Source organism: Condylura cristata, unplaced genomic scaffold, assembly GCF_000260355.1.
Source record: "Condylura cristata isolate star-nosed mole 26May11 unplaced genomic scaffold, ConCri1.0 scaffold00034, whole genome shotgun sequence".
Classification (NCBI taxonomy): Eukaryota; Metazoa; Chordata; class Mammalia; order Eulipotyphla; family Talpidae; genus Condylura; species Condylura cristata.
Window position 1 is genome coordinate 14438477 of NW_004567135.1, and position 21482 is coordinate 14459958.

Sequence of the window (21482 nt, forward strand, 5' to 3'; positions counted from 1 at the left end):
AAGCAACAGAATACTACTTGATAATTAAAAAGAAATGAGCTGTTGATAGGTGCTAAATTTATACTTATTGATTTTATTTATATAGAATTCAGAAAATACAAGGTAACAGATTGTGCCAAGAAGTAGTAGTTGCTTTAGGGATAGATAAAGAGGAGTGGGAGAAGGGATTACAATAGGTGGTGATTATAAAGAAATCTTGGGGGATAATGGATATGTTGGTTGTCTTAATTATGTTGATGTTTTCACAAATATACACATATCAAAACTAAAAAATTGAACATAAGGTATGCACTGCTTTGCATATATATCAATTATGCTTCAATAAAGCTATTTGGAAAGGCTTAGTGTGCTATTTCTTGGTGAAGGACGAAAAAAGAGAGGTCTTACCTCAGCCTATCTTTCAGGTTTATAACACACAGTACAGGACAGAGCACCTCTAAGAGAACGTTTGGAGGCAACTGAAGTTGTAAAAAAAATTGACTTACCCTGTGAGTTAGAAGATAATTTGATGGGAAATCTGTGACATTTTTATATGGGTCTGTGCATAACATGAAAACAAGGGAGAGGAATAGATAAGGAAAGTGGGGACTTGCCTTGGATTTTGGAACATATTTTGGGCTTGTCAGTAAAGTCATTATGCTCATAGTCCCATTCATTTTACCTAAGCATCTAGAGTTTTAAAATAAAATAATCTTCTATATTGCTGTGCTAAGTCACTACCTATAAATTGCAGTTTATAGTGGTATTATATAAACCATGGAACAACATCCTGCCTTTTCCTTACCTACCTTTCCACAGCCCAATTGTAGAGAATATCAGTATTTTCCTAATGTGCCTAAGATACAGTCTCTTTGTAATGTTGTGCAAGTTCAAGTTCAAATGTTCCTTTTTTAAAAGGCTCAACCAATCATAGAATAAGCAGTTACATTGGCTAGTCTTCTGCTGTAGTTCATGAAGAATTTCCCCCATCAAAACCCCATGTATGACTCCTTTATACTCTTGATTAACTCAATATGACCTTTTTTCTCAGATTTTTTCCTCTTATTAGTTTGAATATCCAGTAAACAATTAAGCTACACATTTGCAAACTCACCACTGACACTGAACCTGTAAAGTATGGATATCAGTATAACATGCTTGTTCACATAAATATTTATTGCTGGCTGCTTATTCACTAAAAGTTGAATGTGATTCCTTCATACTCTGATTCACTCCCCCCACCTCCCACCCCACTTCCAGTAATTGGATTTATGCTTGTTATCAGCGTCATCTACAAATTCCAGTATTCTGTTCCATATGTTCTACTTGTGCATTACTTACCATCCTGAGTTCCTCTAAATCAGTGACTATTTCAAGACTGGGTGTGTTGTCTTCAACAGAAATTTGTGGGACAGAAACAAGATCCTGTCTTTCTGCTGTTGATCACCAGCCACAGAGTAAATAGCTTTCTCTTTGCCCTCACAATTGCTATGGCTAAGGTGCTTAATATCATAACTTCATGGTTATCACAATTGGTCTAGATTACTCCCTTATTGAGTATAAATCATTTTTTTCTTCACCAAGGAGCATTAGAAAGATCCCAACACAGTTGTGTCTCCTGAAAACTATTGTTTGTTTAGTCTTTCATCTGTTCTTTGAGCTAGTCAAAACAATTGGATTCTATGTACATAGAAACTACTAAATACACATGATAGTTAATTCCACATATTATAGTTAACTCCACATTGATCTTCCTTCTTTTTTGCATTTAATAAAACATTTAAATATTTACTGGTGTCAAAGACTCTGATAACTTCTTGGGATTCATTGTGGGTTAAATTATCCAGTGTTTCTTATCTCAATGAGCATACAGTCTAGGAGGAATTATAAACATAAGTTAATGAATGTTATATGTCATATAGAAGGCAAGAATATAATAAATGGACTTAACCTTTTGTGACAAATCCTACAGGATTTGTAAGACATCCAGGAGGGTTTATTCCTTAAGTTGAAATCTAGAAGTGTTTGAGTCCAGGTATAGCAGTCCAGGTAGAAGGGAAATGCGTTTGAAGTCCATGAAGTAAGAACTAGCCTGTGCTGTTGAAAGAGTTAGAAATTCAGTATGGTTGCAACATACAAACTAAAGATGAGGATTTCTGAATCCAGACAGAGACAGAGTCACAGAACACTGAAAGACAAATCAAGAGTTTTTCCTGAATGAGAGCTAACAGGGTAGTGATTTGGTCAAATTTTGGTTTTCAGTATTTTCTCTGGAACCATATGAGATTTTGAAGAGAAAAAAAGATTTTGTAATAGTGTCAGAGAGACAGTGCTTGAAATGTTCAATGAGAAATACTATATGGTAGGGATGATGGGGTGTTGAGGTGGGTCCATTGATATTTAAATTTTACTAGAGATAAATGAGACCAAATAAATAAGGTATGTACATATACCAATAATGAAAATATACCACTCTTCACGGGCTGTCGTTGATTCAGTATGGCTGCTTGAGATCTAAGATAGAGGAAGAAGAAAACAAGCAGTTATGGTCAAAATATACTTTGGCAGTATAAAAGACTAACTTTTGTGACTGATAATGAATGTGTAATAGAACTCAAGACCACAGATCAAATCACTGATGTGGTTATCATTAATTAAGGTAAGGAACATCAGAGGAAAGGTGAATTTGGAATGAAAGGCAATGAGTTAAAACTGGGCATGTCCTTTCAGCCTGTCCTCGTGGCCTCTGGTGCCAGGTGGTGACTCCAGCAGCTTCCTCCTCTCCTTCTCTCAGCCACAGATGCCCACATCTCATTTGGAGCCAGGCCTGGGCTTCCCTCCAGAGATGCCCAAGTTCACGCGTATGGTTCGCCGAGGTTCGTGGACTGGAAGTCAGGGTAAAACTGAAGGTTAAGGGAAGCTAGCTACTAGAACGTGACCAAGATTTTAAAGAAGTATACTTTTGTTTTAGGAAGTCTGTAAATGCTTAATACGAAACTGTATCTGAGGCACTATAATAAGTTTGAGATTAGACTATAAGCTGAGCTGGAAAGGACAAAAAGTGACCCCTTCTCATCAGTTCCTTTCCCCTGTCTGGTAGCTGTCCGTCCATCCTGGGTTTTGTTTTTTCTACCCTTCTAACATGCCATGGGTCACAGAGTAGGAAACAGGAAATAACCAACATGTTATCTTCCTGGTCTGAAACCAGGAGTGTGTATACCTTTTTTTGAGCATGGAGATAATTTTTTGTGTGTGTGCCATCACCATAGTCCCATAAACTCCCCCCTCCCCATTTTTGATCCCATTCCCCACTCTACCCCTGAAGCATGGAAATAATTTTAATATTAGACAGGTCTCCTTTAAATATCAGGTCTTGGGCTTTAGGGCATTAAAAATAATAAACCTTCCTCTTTGTCCCCTGTCACAAAAAATTGCCTCATTTATCAAGGCAAGTTTCTTGACCTGATCCTTCCCCAAGAACTCACAACACACTGTCAGTTCCAGAAGCCCCATTTGCACAGGTTCTCAGTACTTGAATGTTCTTTTTTTTTTTTTTTTATTTAAGATTTATTTATTTATTCGTACAGAACTGGGGTACAGGCCAGAGATGCGGAGGGTGAGAGGATTCACCAGAGACAGAGTGGAGAGCAGAACAGGCAGATCTACGAAGTACACTGCTGAGGGGAGCAGCGGGCCGGTCAGGAGAGGTCTGCCTCGCCATGTGGTCGCCTCTGGGGCAGGCGGGAATCGAACTCATGGGAGGTGGCTTTAGTTTCTCAGTGCAGTGCTTTAACCCGCTGCGCCAACAGGGAGGGCCCTGAATGTTCTTTTGTCTTTTCTTTAAGAAAGGACTGAAATACACTCCCATGACCCTCCTTCTGCGTGCCTGTGTTTGGTGATGGGAAGTTCACGGGGATTACAACTGAGATGGAAAAAGGCACAGCATGGTGTAAAAATAAACGATTGCAATTAAAAACAAAATAAAACAAAAAATCTTCGAGTTGAAATCTTGACTGGAGATAAAAATATGGGAGCCTTCCTTGTGGGTGGCAATTGAAGATGGAAGTCCTAAAGGACATTTATGAGAAGAGCTGGGAATGGCTGGATAGCGAAGAAGTTTTCAAGAGAAACAACGACATAATGCTAGGACAGATGTGAGAAAGCTGTCCTCAAAACCAGGGAGAAGAAGAGAAGACCGCTAGAAGCACACAAAGAGAATAGCCAAAGAGTTCAATGATGCTGACAGATCAGGTGGAGACTGAAAATAGTCTTTTGGATTTGGCATGCAGAGGTCAATAATAACTTTGTGAGGAGAGTTTCAGTGGATTGTTTTCCTGTAAAGCAGGAATAAGTGACAGCTCAGAGAGTGGTGAACTATGACCAAACTGTGGATGCAGGATGAGATTCAGGTCATTCTTTTAAATGGGTCCTATCTTCTCAGGTAAATCATTTTTCTCCCGTGATCACACTCAGGGAAGATTAACTAGATGGAACCAGGAGCGGAGCAAAACCATCCTGTGTCTCTCCGGATCACTGACTCAGAATTTTCTCATCATTGTACAACAATTCATTGTACTAAATCCAGAGGCAATTAAACTGCAATCCAACTGAGAAATGACTACTTCCCATTTTTTCCATCCCAATAAAAACTACTCCATACGTCAGTGGTTTTTGATTTTTTGTTTTACTCAGGACAACACAGCACTTCACAGTTTAAAGTGGGGTCCTAGCCAGGTCTTCTGTCAGCTGGCAGATGCCTGCATTTGCTGTGTCAACACATGCTTAACACGTATACACCCCACTGTGGACTGGGCAGGGACATTCCCTTCAGTATACAGAGAAGGAAACTAGCCTCAGGACTTGGGACTCCCAGGTTAGGTCTCAAGTCTTTGGTTTCCTTGGGGACCCCCCACACAGAAAAACCTATAGTCCTTCTCTGCCCTTTTTTTTTAGTCCTTTCCCTTCCCAACCCACCATGTCTCCAGTGCTACCAGCAGCAGCTCAAACCAGAAAGGGAGAGGCAAGCAAAAAGGAAAGTTGGCCTTTTTACAGGGATTGGACAGAGCAGTGAGCTAGGCTATCTTGTGCCCTGAGTCACATCACAGCTGGAAGTCCTGCAGGAAGTTTGCAGCCTGCTCAGAAGCTGGCTGAGAATGTGGGAAGGGAAGAGGGCCCCAAGAAGACCTTCTCCATCTCTGCCCTTTGTCACACCACTGTGGTTTCCTGGCTACTACTGGATAGACCCAGGCCTGAGGGTGGCTGCAGCCTCCAGGCCAGGGAACAGACTGGTTAACCAAATCTCCTGTTCCAAATCAACACACTGCTAAATGACAGAGCTGACTTGGCTGTCTGGGTGGACATGCCCTAAAAATATACCCCACAGGGGAGAGCTGAGGGGACAAGTTTGGCCAAATGTCCCAAGGAAGAGGGCATCAACTTCCTACATATCTTTTGAGCTCAGGAGCCCAGAAAACCTGAGGTCTAGGACTCTTTCTAAGCAGCAACTTGAGTATGAGTCAGGCTTGCTTGGAAACTCTCCCTCCCCCAGCACAGACAGGCAAAGGTGGAAGTAGAGGGGAAGTGTTTTGAGGAGCACTCTTGTTTCCCAGCAGCCAGAATTCAAGGGTTGGACTGACTGGAAAGTCTGGGCTTTGGCCGAGGACTCTTTTTAAATCCTCCGCTTTTCAGGAAAGGGAGATGACAGGCTGGAGTTATCACCACCAGCATCTCCATTCTTTTCACTGACTGAGGACCCAAACTTTCTCTTTTTAAATTAATTCAGTGAACATAGAACTCTATATATTTTAAGAGTCTTGTGGTTGTGGCTGTATAAATTCTTCACATCCGTGGTTGACACAAGTTTTTTTTTTTTTTTTAAACATTGTTAAAAGAAATAAGACACAAAGAAATGGAAAGCCATCCCCTGCTCATGGATTGGAAGAATGAACATTATCAAAATAACCATCGTAACAGAAGCAATTTACAGATTCAACACAATTCTGATACAAATCTTAATGGCATTCTTCAAAGCAATAGAACAAACAATGCTAAAATTCATATGGAATCACAGAAACACATGTGGATTCCACATACTCACAAGCAAAAGAATGAAACTAGACTACTGCTTCACACTATACACAAAAACCAACTTAAAATGGATAAAAGACTTGAATATAAGATCTGGAACTGTAAAATATATAGAAGAAAGCATATTATTCACAATTGGAAAGACATGGAAACAGCCCAAATGCCCCAAAATGGATGACTGGATTAAAAAGATGTGGTACATATACACAATGGAATATTACTCAGCAACCAAAAAAAAGAAACACATGTCTTTTGCAGCAACTTGGATGGAGCTGGAAAAGATCATGCTTAGTGAGATAAGCCAGAAAGAAAAGGAAAAATACCAGATGGTTTCTCTCATAGCAGGAATATAATGGAACAGGTGAGAAAATAATGATAATGATGAACAGCTATATACCGGAGACATTTTGTGGGGGTGGAGTGGGGAATGGGATCAAAAACAGTGGGGGGGGAGGGAAAAGCACTGGACTATGGTGATGGCACAGGGGTGATTTGGTGATGGGAAGCCCAAGGGGATTGCAAGTGAGATGGAAAAATGTACAAAATGATGTAAAAATAAACTTTACATATATTTAAAAAATAGAGAGAGAGAAGAAAGCATAGGCAAAACACTCTAAGACATACATTTCAGTCACATCTTTAAAGGCTCATCCCTGAAGGAAAAGGTAAACAGCTGGGATTACATCAAGCTAAAAATCTTCTCTATAGTAAAGAAGACAATAATCAAAGCAAAAAGGCACTGCCTACCAAATATTTATACTCCACACAACTGATAAGGGACTAATTACAAAGAACTCACATGACTCAACAAAACAAAGCAAACAATACAGTCCCCAAAATGGGCAAAGAACTAAAAAGACACTTCTCCAAAGATGGAATACAAATGGCCAAAAGGTATATGGAAAAATGTTCAGTTGGAGAAATGCAAATCAAAACCACTCTGAGATACCACCTTACACCAGTGAGAATGGTACATATTAAAAAAAAAAAACTACTGGCAACAACAAATGCTTGGGAGTATATGGTGGAAAGGAACCCTCTTACACTGACAGTGGGAATGCAAAATGGTCCCACCACTGTGGAAACTGTGTGGAGTTTCCTCAAACTACTGATAATGGAGCTATCATACAACCCAGCAATTCTACTGTTAGGAATCTACCTGAAGGTCACAAAACATTAATTTGAAAGGAAACTGCACTCCTATGTTTACTGTGGCACTATTTACATAGCTAAGCTATGGAAACTACCTCAATGCCTCAAAATAGATAAATGGATCAAGAAGATGTGGTATATATACATGCGCAGGGAATACTATTCAGCAATTAAAAAAGATAAACTCATGCCATTTGCAGAATCCTGGGTTAAGCTGGAAGGGATTATGCTCAGTAAATAACTCAGAAGGAAAGAGAAAAATACTAGATGATTTCACTTAAAGGAGGAACAACAAAAGACCTCAAATAGACAAAACCCTCATGTCTGAGAAAAAACAAAATGGAGGCATTACAACCCCAAACTTTAAGCTATACTACAAAGTATAAAAAATCAAAACTGCATGGTACTGGAATAAGAACAGACATACAGACCAGTGGATTTGAATAGAAAACCCAGATATAAACCCACAAGTTTATGGACACCTAATTTTTGACAAAGGAGCAAAGAAGATACAATGGAACAAAGAAAATTTGTTCAGCAAATGGTGCTGGGAAAACTGGGAAGCTACATGCAAAAAAAATGAAACTAGATCACTGCCTCACTCCAGTCACAAAAATCAACTCGAAGTGGATTAAAGACAAAAAAAAAGCAGGCAAACTATCAATCTGAGACATCATCTGGGGAGGTTGGGGGGGAGATCAAGATATGGGAGGGATGAGCACAAGAGATTATGGGGACTGGCCACTGTGTCCCAGTGGTGGTGATTTTACAGAGATTCTACCTGAGAGTGAACTATGATATAAAAGTATATAATAAATTTTTTAAAAGAAAGGCAAATAAAAAAATCACTAGGTTTACTAGGTTTTTAATTCTTCTTGATACAATAGTAAATGCAATTGTTTTCTTAATTTTTTCTTCCTACTCATTATTTTTACATAAATATTCAACGAACTTTTTGTTGAATTCTGTAGCTTGTGCACTTTATTGTATTCATTTATTATTTATAGTACCAATAGCTTTTTAGTAAAATTTAGGATTTTCTAAATATAGTATGATATCATTAGCAAATAATGTGATAGTTTTAATTCTTCTTTTCCAGCCTGGATTCTTTTATTTCTTGTGTGATTTGTTCTAGCTAAAGCCTCTAGCAGTGGTAGAAACAGTGGGTATAATGTCATGTACTGATCTTAAAGGAAAAGTCTTTTCAGTTTTTCATCACATCATGTAACATTGGATTAAGTTTGTGATATATGGCTGTTATTATGTTGAGGCAGGTTCTTTCTATTCTGATTTCATTAGTTTTTTTAAATCATGAATGAGTGCTGCCATTTGTCAATCCCTTTCTCTGTACCTATTGATATTGTCTGGACTTAAATAATTTCTTTTGTTGATATAAGGTATCACAATAATTGATTCATTTACATTAAAACAACCTTGCATTCCTGGAATAAATTTCATTTGATGATGATGTGTAAACCTTGTAATATATTGTTGAATTGTATATGCCAGTATTTTGTTGTAATGTGTTATTGCATATATTGTAATATATTTGAATTTTATTTGCTAATATTCTGTTTGCTATTTGGATTCTATTTGCTAGAATTTTGTTTGCACATCTATATTAATCAGTGATACTGATCTATGGTTTTCTTTTCTTTCATTCTTTATTTTTGGTAATGTGCTTTCAAACTTTGGCATTAAGGTAATGTTGGCATCTATAATGTATTAGAAGTATTCTTTCTTTGATTTTTTTTTAACAGTTTGAATAAAATTGGGATAAGTTCTTTTCTAAAGATTTGATACAATTCACTGGTAAAGTCATCTGGTCTGGGCCTTTATTTTGGGGGAGATTTTTGATTACTGTTTCTATTTTCATAGTTGTGTTTGATCTATTTGATTTTTCTGTTTCTTCCTGTTTCAGGAAGAAAAATACAATTCAGATGTTGTTCTAAAAATTTATCCATTTTTCAGATTGTCAAATTTGTTGGCAAATAGTTGTTTGTAGTAATCTCTTGCAATCTGTCACATCTATAACAATTTCCCCTTTTATTTCTAACTTTAAAAAACTTAAAATCTTTTTCTCCTCTTTGTTAGTCAGAGCTTTATTGATTTTGTTTATCTTTGAAGAATCAACTTTTGGTTTCACTGATCTCTTACATAGTTATTCAAAAATATGTTATTTCATTCCCAGGTGTTCGTGTTTTTCTAGTTTTATTTTTTCTAGTTGATGTTTAGTTTTATAGTGTTTGATCAGAAAGAATGCTTGGTATGATTTCAGTGGTCATATTTACTGAAAATTTACTTTTGTCCCAATTTATGGTCTATTTTTGAGAATATTCCACATGTACTTGAGAAAAATATATATTTTGTTGTTTGGGGTGGATTGTTGTATAGATTATTAAGCCTATCTGAGCTAATTAATCATTTAAGCCTATTGTTCCCTTCTTCATTCTCTTTTTGTTAATCTAGCCTTAATTGTATGTAGAGTGTTAAAATCTTCTACCACTATTGTGTTGTTGGCATCTCTAGCCTATATTTGTGATCTTTTGACCGGTTTGATCTTAAATGATTGATGGTCCACATTTAGTAGTAACTAAGTTTGGCACAGAATGTGTACTAACTAAAAGCTTATTTTTAATGAATAAAAAGAATTTATCTTAGTTTCAAAGCATTTTGTTTAAAAAATTTTTCATACTAATTCTTATTTGAGTCTTAGATCATGTTTGAATACACCATGGAGAAAAATTTCATTTTAGTGGGTCTATTAATCCATTCATTCAACAGGTTAATTAATGCAACTTAGTACACGCCAAGATTATGTAAATGCAAGACTAAAATAAATATAGTCCATGCCTTCATATAATTTGGTATCTAATTTCGAGCTCAGATTACTAGAATGTAACAAGAGTTTTATAAAAATCATATGAATGCATTAAAAAAGAAGAGCCTGTTAATCTTGCACAGGGTATATTACTAGAGTCAAAATAAATTCTAGTTCAGTAATGTCAGAATCCTACTTTAAATAATTACATGAGTAAGAAAATAATAAACTAAAAATGAAAACGGAAATTGTTTACTCTGAGGTTATTATTATATTAGAAATTGTTTCGAGAGACACTCCCAAGTGGTGGATTTGTACTATATTTTCTAAAGTGTCTTTTTTTGAACTAGTTATTTGACTTCTGTTTTGTCTTATTTTATGACCCCAGTTAAACATAAAAAGCTAAATTTTTAATCTAATATAAGTATAAAACTAAAAGGATTAAAAAAGGAAGATATAAAAAAGAGGCTATGTTAAAATTAAAACCATTAAGTAGTAAGGGAATAAGAATGACTGAAGTGGAAGAATATAGCAAAATGATCAACTAAAGAGAGACACTTTTAACTACTTAGACAGAACAGTCAGTGCTCCCCTCAGTATTAAAAATAAAAACATAGAATGGGAAGCAAGGCTGCAGCCATTAAACCAGAATGCAGAAAATAGGGTATTTCCCTTGGTTTTTCAAAATAAGCTGTGCTACAGAAGCAGGAGAAAACAGGATCACCAGCATGAGTGGATTACAGGAAATAAGTTGTCCAGAAGAGAAAATATGCATTGTAGAAGTCTTTTTGCTTCTGCAAAACCATAAGGGCTAGGAATTAAAATTGGAAAGAATTGGAACTTTTCTTTAAAAATTAAGAAGCATTAACAATCAGATATTGAACACTAGGAAGGAAAATATCCCCAGGGCCAAAAAGGAATAATGAATACCAAATTCTGACATGGAATGAATAAAGAGAAAAACAAAATCTCCTAGAAATTCAAGTCATTCTGCAAAACTGCAGGTGACCCCTTCTGTGCTCAGGTAATAAGTAGGCTATTTTGAAGCATGCTGCATCATTTAATCTGGACAGTCATCTTGTGAAATGATTAAAAATATCCTCATTCTACAGATAAGAACATGGAAGTTAAATAGTTTACCTAGCAATTGTTTATTATGTAGAACAAGGGCAGAAACAGTGATGTATTGATACCTCTTTCCTTTCATTTAAACAAATCCTACTTCAGAGTTAGAAAACACCTTGACTCCCTTTTTAGTAAAAAAGATTCCAGAAATTCTTAAAGCAAAGGAAAGTACACATCACATTCACTTTCATCATGAAGAAAACAATGTCAGAGGTCAGAGACTTTCATTTAGGCTGGCAATATTGGAAATAGTAGCAAAATTAAATCCTTAGAAAAGTGCCTGTGCAAATGAGTTTTTCTGTAGTTTTTCTTTACTACAAATGCTTTAGGTGTAAAAATTTCAGCACTTATTTATAGTAAAAGGAATCTTTTCTCTTATTCTCTCTAGGAACAAAAAGTAAAAAGTTACTCCTTTATTGAATTCCAAAAGTGCTATCTGAGCTTTCTGTTCATCCTTGTAAAATTGCTTTATAATTTTCCAGCATAGAAACAAATGTTTTCATGACTGAATTTTTAAAAGAAGTGTTTAATGTTCTTCCCGTTTTAAGGCAGCTGTTTGCAAAAACTGGGAACATGACACACAGTTACTTGCTCAATGTCTCACCCTTTTATATCCTTAGTAATAATTGGGTACAAAATGTTCAAAATGAGACTTTACTCCATATGTTTACTATTAAATTCTTAAGTCCAAGATATTAACAAATTCACCCATAGGCATGGATCTTCAGGTGACAAGTAGGCAAGTTTGCAAGTATAGATAAGTAGAGTTCTTTAGAGTAGTGAATATTTGGAAATAAACAAGTATCCAATAAGTGGTAGAAGATTGTGGGTATCTTTGTGGTGGGTGTGGTATGGTGAACCTATGCTTTTGAACCATTTTAGAGCTGAAAACAATGTTGTCGTAAATAGAAATATTTTTAAAAGAAGAGAAATTAGTCAATAAAACTTAGAACATTCCTTCTATGGCATATTATGCAGCTAGTAAAAATAACATCACTTTCAAAGCAGTGGTCTGAAAATTCATGCTATTTATAAGTGAGAAAAGCAGGATATAGAATATTATAATGTGATTATATTTTATAAATATCTAAAATTATTTACATTTGTATATACACATCTACTAAAAGTTCTGAATTGTACTTTATCTATGACAGATTTACATTATATAGTTCATTTTTTCCCCAACAGCTGTAGTATTTGTTCAATTACTTACTTGGGAAATACTATGGAAAACCCAGTAGATTTTAGACTCTGACATAGATGGTATGAATTTATAGATGAACAAGACTTCACAAACAAAAAAATAGATAAAGTATGACATATGTTTTGATGGCAGTATAGATTCACACTTTGAGAGCATAAATAAGCATCTCCTAGCACAACATGAAGAGGGGTAAGAAAACTCTGTCTTGGGTTAAAACTGAAACTTCATCCATAGTAGTTATGCAGAGGTGGGAGAAAATATTTCAGTTATAGATTCAACTAGTGCAAACTTTTGGGAAAGGTGAAAATCTAATACAGTTGGGAGCCTGGAAGTTGTATGAACCAAACAAAAGCTACTAAAGATGTGGAAGGATTTATATTTGAAAGTTAAAAAAAAAGACTTGACCTGCATTTAACATAATTCCTTTGTCAGGAAATTATTATTACACTGGAAAAACAGAAAGATAACTCAGAAGGAGAATGAAAAACAATATGGAGAGCAAGAGTGGCATCCCAAAGTCACAAATCTATAAACATCTAAACCCAACATTCCTTTTCATGCTCAAGCATCTATACTTTGAGCCCTTTCACCCAATGTACTTGCAGAACTGAAGTCTTGTGTTTAAGAAACTCTCCAGTGGGTATTGATATGTTTTGATTACTTCTCAAACTACTTCTCCTGCCTTCTTTAGGATTACCTTTATTCTCTTGCCCATGTTTCTTCTTAACATTACTGTAAATAGTAATATTACTTCTTTAACAACTCCCAGGAATTCTAAGAGTAAGAAAAATTAAAATTCATCATCATTTAACCAGAGAATCTTGACAGATAATCCATTTGCTTGGTCTGCCTAGCATTTCTAACCAGTTTTAGCTAACTGTCTTTAGCTTTCAAAATCAGAGGATAAGTTACAGGCTTTTCCAAACAAATAAGTACCTGATGATGATTCTGTTTATGCTAGGATGTAGAAATGACTATATGAAGCTTTCAAATCATTAATTTGTTTGTGTTCTATATGATACACACGTAGTTCAAGAAAAAAAGTAAGCATGTCTCATTGGAGGGAAAGTCTACAATGGAGACTATCTAACAGATACTAGAATAAAGACAAAGTAGGCTTGGTTAGTGAGTGAGGGGGGTAACGGGATGGCATGGATTCCTTCCAAGATTTCTGCCAGCAATTATATTAAAAAGGAAGAGTTTTTTTTATTTATTTTTAATAAAATTGTATTTATTTGTCACTGATTTAGAAGACTGTATAAATGTCCTGAGTATAGCTCTCATACCTCTATATGCATATAAGCCTCATCTCACCCACCTCCAAAGTTCTAGTGTCATTCCTGTGATCTAATTGACCTCCCCAACTTTTTCTCCAACACTCCTCCCTTCACCCTGCCCCATGACCATGTTTTTCTTAGAGTCTGGGAGTTGCTTTTGCTGTGATTTGTCAGTTTTTTATTTGTTTTGGTTAATATATTCTACATATGAGAGAAATCATCTAGTAATGATCTTTTACTTTCTGACTTATTTCACTTAGCAAATGACCTCAAATTCCATCTATGTTGTTGAAAAAGGTCAAGCTTTCCTTTCACCTTTTTAAATAGAGTGGTATTCTATTTAGAATATATTTCACAGTTTCTTTATTCACTCATCCTTTGATGGCTATTTGGGCTGTTCCTATGTCTTGACTATCAGGAACCATATTGTCCTAAACATAAAGGTGCATATAACTTCTCAAATTATTGTTTTTATATTTTTAAATAGATTAGGGTAGAAGGAAAGAAGTTCTGAGAGATTTCCGACATGGTTGCAATTACTGGTACATGAATTTCAATGTTTCTTTGAAGTTCCATATTATGAAGATTATTCTGAGAAATCAATATCTATAGGTCTGGTGTTACAGAAAGAATACTGAAAAATAAAGTGAAAATGTATCCAAGAAAAGGGAATGCTCCCTAGTCCACTATGTGACCTCAATAATGAAATCAGACAAAGAGAACATAAAACCTATAACCCAATATCCCTAATGAATACTGATGTGAAAAACCTTTAACAAAATACTAACAGGTCAAATTCAACAAGGATTACATGATCAAGTGGATTACATGATCAAGTGGATTACACGATCAAGTGAAATTTAACTCAGGGATGCAAAAATGGTTTATATACATGAATCAATCAATATATATGATGTAATACTCTATCTACAAAACACAAAAATTATATCATTAGGTACAGAGAAAGCATTTGATAAGACTTAATGCACATTTTTAGAAACTCTAAACAAGTTGAGGATTAAAAGAATCACTCTTAATATAATAAAAGCTGTATGTCACAAACCTATTGTCAAGAGAATGTTCAGTGGTGAAGAACTGAGTTTCCCTTTAAGATTAGAAACAAGACGAGGACGCTTATTGTCACCATTTCCATTCAATTTAGTATCAGAGGTTTTAACTAGAGCAATCAAACAATAGGAAATAAAAGGAAAAGAAATGAGACTCATTATTTGCAGGCGATATGATACTATAAAGCCCACCAAAAAGTTATTAGATTAGAAATAATAAACATATATAGCAATATGGCAGGTTACAAAACCAACATGTAAAAATTCTGTTACATTTTTATACAATAAATGAGAAGAAAAAGAAATTAAGAAGTAATTCCACTTATAATTCATGAAAAAGAATCAAATACTTGGCAACTAACCTAATCAAGGAGGTGAAGGACATATACAATGAAAACTAGTAGAGGAGATGGAAGAACATAGTCAAAGTGACTATTGTGCCATTTTTAATGTTTTGAGAAACCTCTTATTTTCTATGGGAGCTAGATTAGTCTGCATTCCCACCAACAGTGTGTGAGGGTTCATTTTTCTTTATATCCTCACCAACATTTGTTGTTTCAGGTCATTTTGATGTGGGTTACTCTGTGAATACACATTATAATTTTTAAAAATTCAATCCATTTTACTGAGGCTTTTCTCATAAAACTTTACTTTTTATATTTAATAATTATTTACCAGCATTTCATTATGATTATGATTACATTTTTATTTTTGTGGATTAATATAAGTTATAAAACACCTAAACTGGTGGTTAGTCTTTTTTTTTTTTTTTTTTTGGCCTTCTGAGTACATCAGATCAGGAATAAAAGACACCAATTCGTTTAAAAGGAGATACATAAGGTAGCTAGATAGCTAAGACTATCTAGTCTTCTGTTGTAGTTCATGGGGAATGATAATCTACATCAAATTATCTATTGTGACAGAGTGCACAATAATAAACTCCTTTGGTCCCCAGTACTTTCAGTATTATTTTTCCACTATTTCTGAAAAATTCAACATCACTCATCATTTGAAGAGATTTCCCCTCCTCAAAACCTCAGAGTACAATGACTTCTGATTACTTTGTGCTTTTTGCCTTAATTAGCTCAGCATTATTCTTTTCCTTAGATTGTATCTTATCATTCTAGTATGGCAAGTATAAATTTCAGCTATACATTTTACATCATTTACATTAAACCAAAAAAGTGTAGATGTTAGCATAATGTGTTCTATGCTCACTAAATACAGTTTACTACAGGCTACTTATTGACAAGTAGTTGCATTTGACTTTATCATACTCTGACGCCGCTCCCCACTCCCCACAGTTCCAGTAACAGTAATTGGACTTCTGCTTTCTTCTGCCTTGTGAGTCTTTAGCAACTACCAATTCCAGTATTCAATTTCATATATCTACTTGCGTATTACTTACCATATTGAGTTACTCTCTAAACTCTCAAAACTGGGGGTGTTGCCTTCAACAGAAATTTGTGGAACTGAAGCAAGAGCCTTTCTTTCTGCTGCTGATCTGCTGATCACCAGCTACGGACTGGATAGCTTCCTCTTTATCCCTTTACAATTTGTCTAATATCATAATTTTATAATTACCACAACTGGTCCAAATTATTTTCTTATTGAGTGTAAATTGTTTCCTTCTTTACTGAGGAGCATTATAAATACCTCAACATATTAATGATCTCTTGAAAACTATCATCTGCTTAGTCTTTCATCTAGTCACAGTTGTGATTTATATACAAAAAGCTGACTTTTTAAAATCTTTTCCTGCTCTTTCTCCATGTTTCCTGTGTATAGTCTTTGCTCTAAATCAGGACTCCGATCTTCTCTCTGGAGACCTTGATTTCATGTTAGCCCTTGACATTTTCAGCCTTTGATATTTGATTTTCCCAATGTTTTTCAGCATAGACTTGTACCTCCAGCTTGTCCCTTTCCAGTTCTTGTGTGTGTGTGTGTGTGTGTGTGTGTGACTAAACAGTGTATATTCTATTTGCTTTTCATAACTTAGTATAGCTTCTACTTCATATTATATGTTTGCATTTATATATTGTCTAGATAGAATGAGGATAAACCATGTACAAACACCATACTTCCTTGACTTCAAGATATTTGTACTACTTCGATATATACAGTGTTTGCAAATATAATTCTGGTTCCACAAGTTACCATTTTGAGTTCATTAGATTAAAATCTAGAATATGTCCAACATATGTTCAGCATCTTATTTTGTGTAAGAATGATAAAATTAGCCTCTTCCCTTTTCTCCTAATCGTGTTTGTGTTATTCATCCTGGTGATGGAAGTGAATTGAGGGTTGGGAGGGATTTTTAAAATGTGAATACTGGGCTAAAGTGTTGTATTTATATGAACATTTGTTGAGATCCACTGCTCAGCCCTGACTTTTAGCTGGCATGATGTTAGTTGCCATCATGTATAGTCCTTTTCAGGATTATGATGCCAGGGACCACTGAGCAGAAGCATAAAATGAACTAGGATATGGCCACATCCCTGTGATGAGAGGAATTGTATTTCCAAAGGATTTCATAACTTGGAGATATCGATATATCTAGATATAGATATATACCTCTTTCCTACTTAAGGAATAACCATTAGAAATTGGCAGAAAAGAGCCCATAAAAATTTCCTGAGTATAGATAAAAGCAAGTAGTCATGAATAAGACCGAAAATTACATATACCTTATATTTCCAAAGGATTTCATAACTTGGAGATATCAATATATCTAGATATAGATATATACCTCTTTCCTACTTAAGTAAAGGAATAACCATTAGAAATTGGCAGAAAAGAGCCGATAAAAATTTCCTCTGAGTATAGATAAAAGCAAGTAGTCATGAATAAGACCAAAAATTACATATACCTTATATATTGAATGAACAAACCCAAAAACCAGCATTATAAAGAATGATTGGGTAAAATAGGGAACATTAAGATGAAGGAAAAGCAACTCCCAAGAAAAGAAAGAGGGCAGGAAAAGTATTAGATGTGTTTTATCTTCAGTATGTTTTCAAGTATTGTGGCATCCGTGTAACAAGAATAAACAATCAATACAAGAGAGCAAGATGACATAAAATTATAATATATGAGTTGGTTGGGGGTTTGGGGAAGTCAGTAAGGATTGGAGAACAGATAGTAAAGAAGGTATTCAAAAAAGTACAGTAAGGTTAATATTTTTTTAAAGATTTATTTATTTGTGCATACAGAACTGGGGTACAGGCCAGAGGCTCAGGGGCGGTGAGAGGCTTCACCAGAGACAGAGTGGGGAACAGAACAGGCAGATCAACGAAGTACACTGCTGAGGGGAGCATTGGGCAGGTCAGGAGAGGTCTGCCACACCATGTGGTCTCCTCCGGGGCAGGCTGGAATCAAACTCATGCGGAAGCGGCTTTAGATTCTCAGTGCTGTGCTTTAACCCGCTGCGCCACCAGGGAGGGCCCACAGTAAGGTTAATATTAATAAATCTAAGGAACTTGGTTAGACTGTTGAGAGGAAAGACAAAACAATCTATAGGAACTAGAGATTAGGAATAAAAATTGTGGTCTTCCCTAAGTATAAGTCACAATAGATGGGATTAAAGAAACTATCAATATGTATTTGAAATACTAATTTTTTAAGTGGAGAAAGGTAAACATGTATATTAAAATGGATCATTGTAATTTAAGAAATAAATTATGAAAAGACTCACAAAAATTACTTGCCAACATATTTTAAACCAAGGAGAAAACCATTTTTAAAATACAATCTATAGGAACAAAATAACGCTGGCCTCAGATTGGTTTCCTGCTACAGGTAACAATGAATATGGAGAAATGAATTGTTGAAAAAAATACTTGTGCCCACAATTGTTCTCAAAATTTGCCTTTCCTGTGTGAGGACAGAATGTCTTAGTTTTGTAATGTTTTAGAGAATGTTTACTCACATACAATGCAAAATTTATTTCAGAAAGAAGAAACACAAACTAAAAAGCTATGGGAAAGCAGAACAGGGAGGAAATAAAGAGGAGAGAGAAGACAGTGGGTGTCAGCAGGATGGCCAGGAAAGTGTTGCTGGAATCAGCAAAATTAAGCATGAGAGGAAATGCTGAGTTTATTATTCAGGAGAATTTGTGGTTGAATTTTTCACCTCTTGCCATGTTCTTCTTTCTTCTCAAGTCGGCCTTCCCTTACCTGTCTCTAAAGCTGGCAAGGGAAGGAGAAAGTAAGAAGTAAATTCATAAAGAATGTAGTTAATATGAGGGCTGTTACCTATTCCTAAACAGGGGAAAAGGTAAAAAGGCACAACTTCAAGTAACAGAAATGATGAGGATTAGGAAGTTATAGCTGTGGGTTAAAGGACAATTAAGTTTCCATGTTAGTTTCTGCTCTGCAACGACTGTTGTAGAATACTATTTGGTTGACCTGACTTGAATATTGCTAATCCTTACACAGGAAGAGAAAATGAAGAGTTGAGTGGAACATATGGCCAGATGGAGACTTCCACATGTTCTAAACCCTAAAGACATTATGGTGTTCTTTCCTATATATAATTCAAAATAAAATATTAGCCATTTAAATATGCATCAGGGAGTCCAACCAGATTCTAGATTGCAACAATTACTCCTTCAACAATTTTTTATTACAAATACTTTTTCTACCAATTGCATTTAAACACAATAATTTAATTGTACAAACTTAGTCTTTCTGTTAGATTAAGTTTTACTAGGGTTGAAGTCTCTGATACGTGCGTGTGTGTGTGTGTGTGTGTGTGTGTGTTCAGCATGCTCCTTTGGTGGTGTCAGGTTTCTTTGCGCTTTCACATTTCTGATGGCTTAAGATGCACCTTTGCATGCTTGAGGGAGCAGTTACCTTTCTTGGTCTCTTCAGACTGGTTTTGGTGGCAAAAGTTTTTAATGTAAAGGAAGCTGCAAGGATGCTCACTGGGTGAGGTGGAGTGTCTCTGATGTCTGGAAGTCTCCATGTAGTTCTTTCAGCAGAAGTCAATGTCAGCCAACACTGTCTGATCTTCTGTGGGCACAACTGCAAAGGTCCTTCACAAGACAGTCGTGGTTAGAGCTACTGAGGTCTGCAGAGACGAAGGCTGTAGGGATGCTCCTGTTTTCATTTTTTTGCCTTTTGGGAAACCCCTTTGGTACCAGGTCTGTCACACTGGCACTCAGAGCAACATTGGGTAGCTTAAATTAAAAGACTTGACAATGGCACCTACTGAAAGAGCAACTAGCGATCTCATACCTTGTTTAAATGCAAATAAGTACCACCATTTGTTAAATAGCAATATATCAGTTACCTGGAAATCCTGCTCAAATGAAATGAACAACTTTGCTCACACAAAAAAACTTGTATATGATGGTGCATAGTAGCTATCTATAGATATATATCTACCCTGCACTAGGAGCAACACACATACGCTTCAACTGGCTATTGGATAAACAAGTCATGTTACATTTGATGATGAAATACTATGCAGCATTGAAAAAGAATGAACCACCTATTCAGGCTACATAATGTGTCATCATAGTGAAAGAAGATTTAAAAAGTTACAAATTTCTCATGCTTGTGGGAATAATACATCAAGACATGTACAAAGTCATAACAGGACTAATAATGATAGATCCAAACTGAAAATCACCAGTTTTAAAGTAAATAAGTGAAAGTGGCATATTCACACAATGGAAAACTATACAGCTAAGAGAATGGACCACAAATATACTCATGTCTCATAAATGGATTTCACAAACAATATATAAAATAAACCCCAAAAATTACACATGAAAGATTTATTCTTTATGACTCATCTATATACATTTCCAAAGCAAACAAACTATATTGTTAGATGTCCTGATGTCAGTTACATGGAGTATTATGGGATCCTATGAGTATTGTTGTGTCTTTCATCATGTTCTCACAGCAAAGTAGCAACAAGGTTCCTGTCACAACAGAGTGTGATGACTGAATAAAAGGAAAAATAGGGCTATGGCATGTTGGCAATATTCTTTTCTTGATCAGGATGATAGTTACTTGAGTTTAATTATTGCCTGAAACTTAGGCAACTGAATAATCTAACTTTTGTTCTTTGTGTACTTTTGCATTTCTGCTTCAAAATTAAATTCAAAGTATACTGGAAAACCTCAAGAAATTAGAAAAATGATCTTATGCAACCTAACACATTAGAAGGGAGAAGTTGGTAACATTTCAGTGGGAATGCATCCTGTCTCCCCTCTAATTTATTTATTTATTTTTAAAGATTTATTTATTTATTCATTCGTACAGAACTGGGGTACAGAGATGCAGAGGGTGAGAGGATTCACCAGAGACAGAGTGGGGAGCAGAACAGGCAGATCGATGAAGTACACTGCTGAGGGGAGCAGCGGGTGGGTCAGGAGAGGTCTGCTCAGCCATGTGGTCACCTCCAGGGCAGGCGGGGATCAAACTCATGCAGAAGTGGCTTAACCTTCTTTATGCTGTGCTTTAACCCACTGCACCACCAGGGAGGGCCTCCAATTTATTTTTTAAAGATTTATTTATTTATGCTTACAGAACTGGGGTACAGGCTAGAGGTGTAGTGGGTGAGAGGATTCACTAGACACAGAGTGGGGAGCAGAACAGGCAAATTGATGAAGTACACTGGTGAGGGGAGAAGTGGGCGGGTCAGGAGAAGTCTGCTGTGCCATGTGGGTCAGCTCCCTGTCTAGGGATTGAACTCATGCTGCAGTGGCTTCAGTGGCTTCGGAGAGCTTCATAACACAGTGCTTTAACCCACTGCAC

General features: G+C 35.8%; 1 protein-coding gene across 1 annotated transcript in view; it reads right to left on the minus strand.

Moving 5' to 3' along the window:
- The window catches only part of CD163 (CD163 molecule), a 49005-nt gene extending 29328 nt beyond the window's left edge, over window positions 1–19677 (minus strand). The window contains exons 1-2 of the mRNA XM_012732332.1: window positions 19566–19677; window positions 1931–1981 (exon numbers count right to left, since the gene is read on the minus strand). Coding sequence (XP_012587786.1) covers window positions 1931–1981; window positions 19566–19677 — 163 coding nt within the window. The remainder of the gene's footprint in view (window positions 1–1930; window positions 1982–19565) is intronic.
- Between the last annotated feature and the right edge of the window lie 1805 nt (window positions 19678–21482).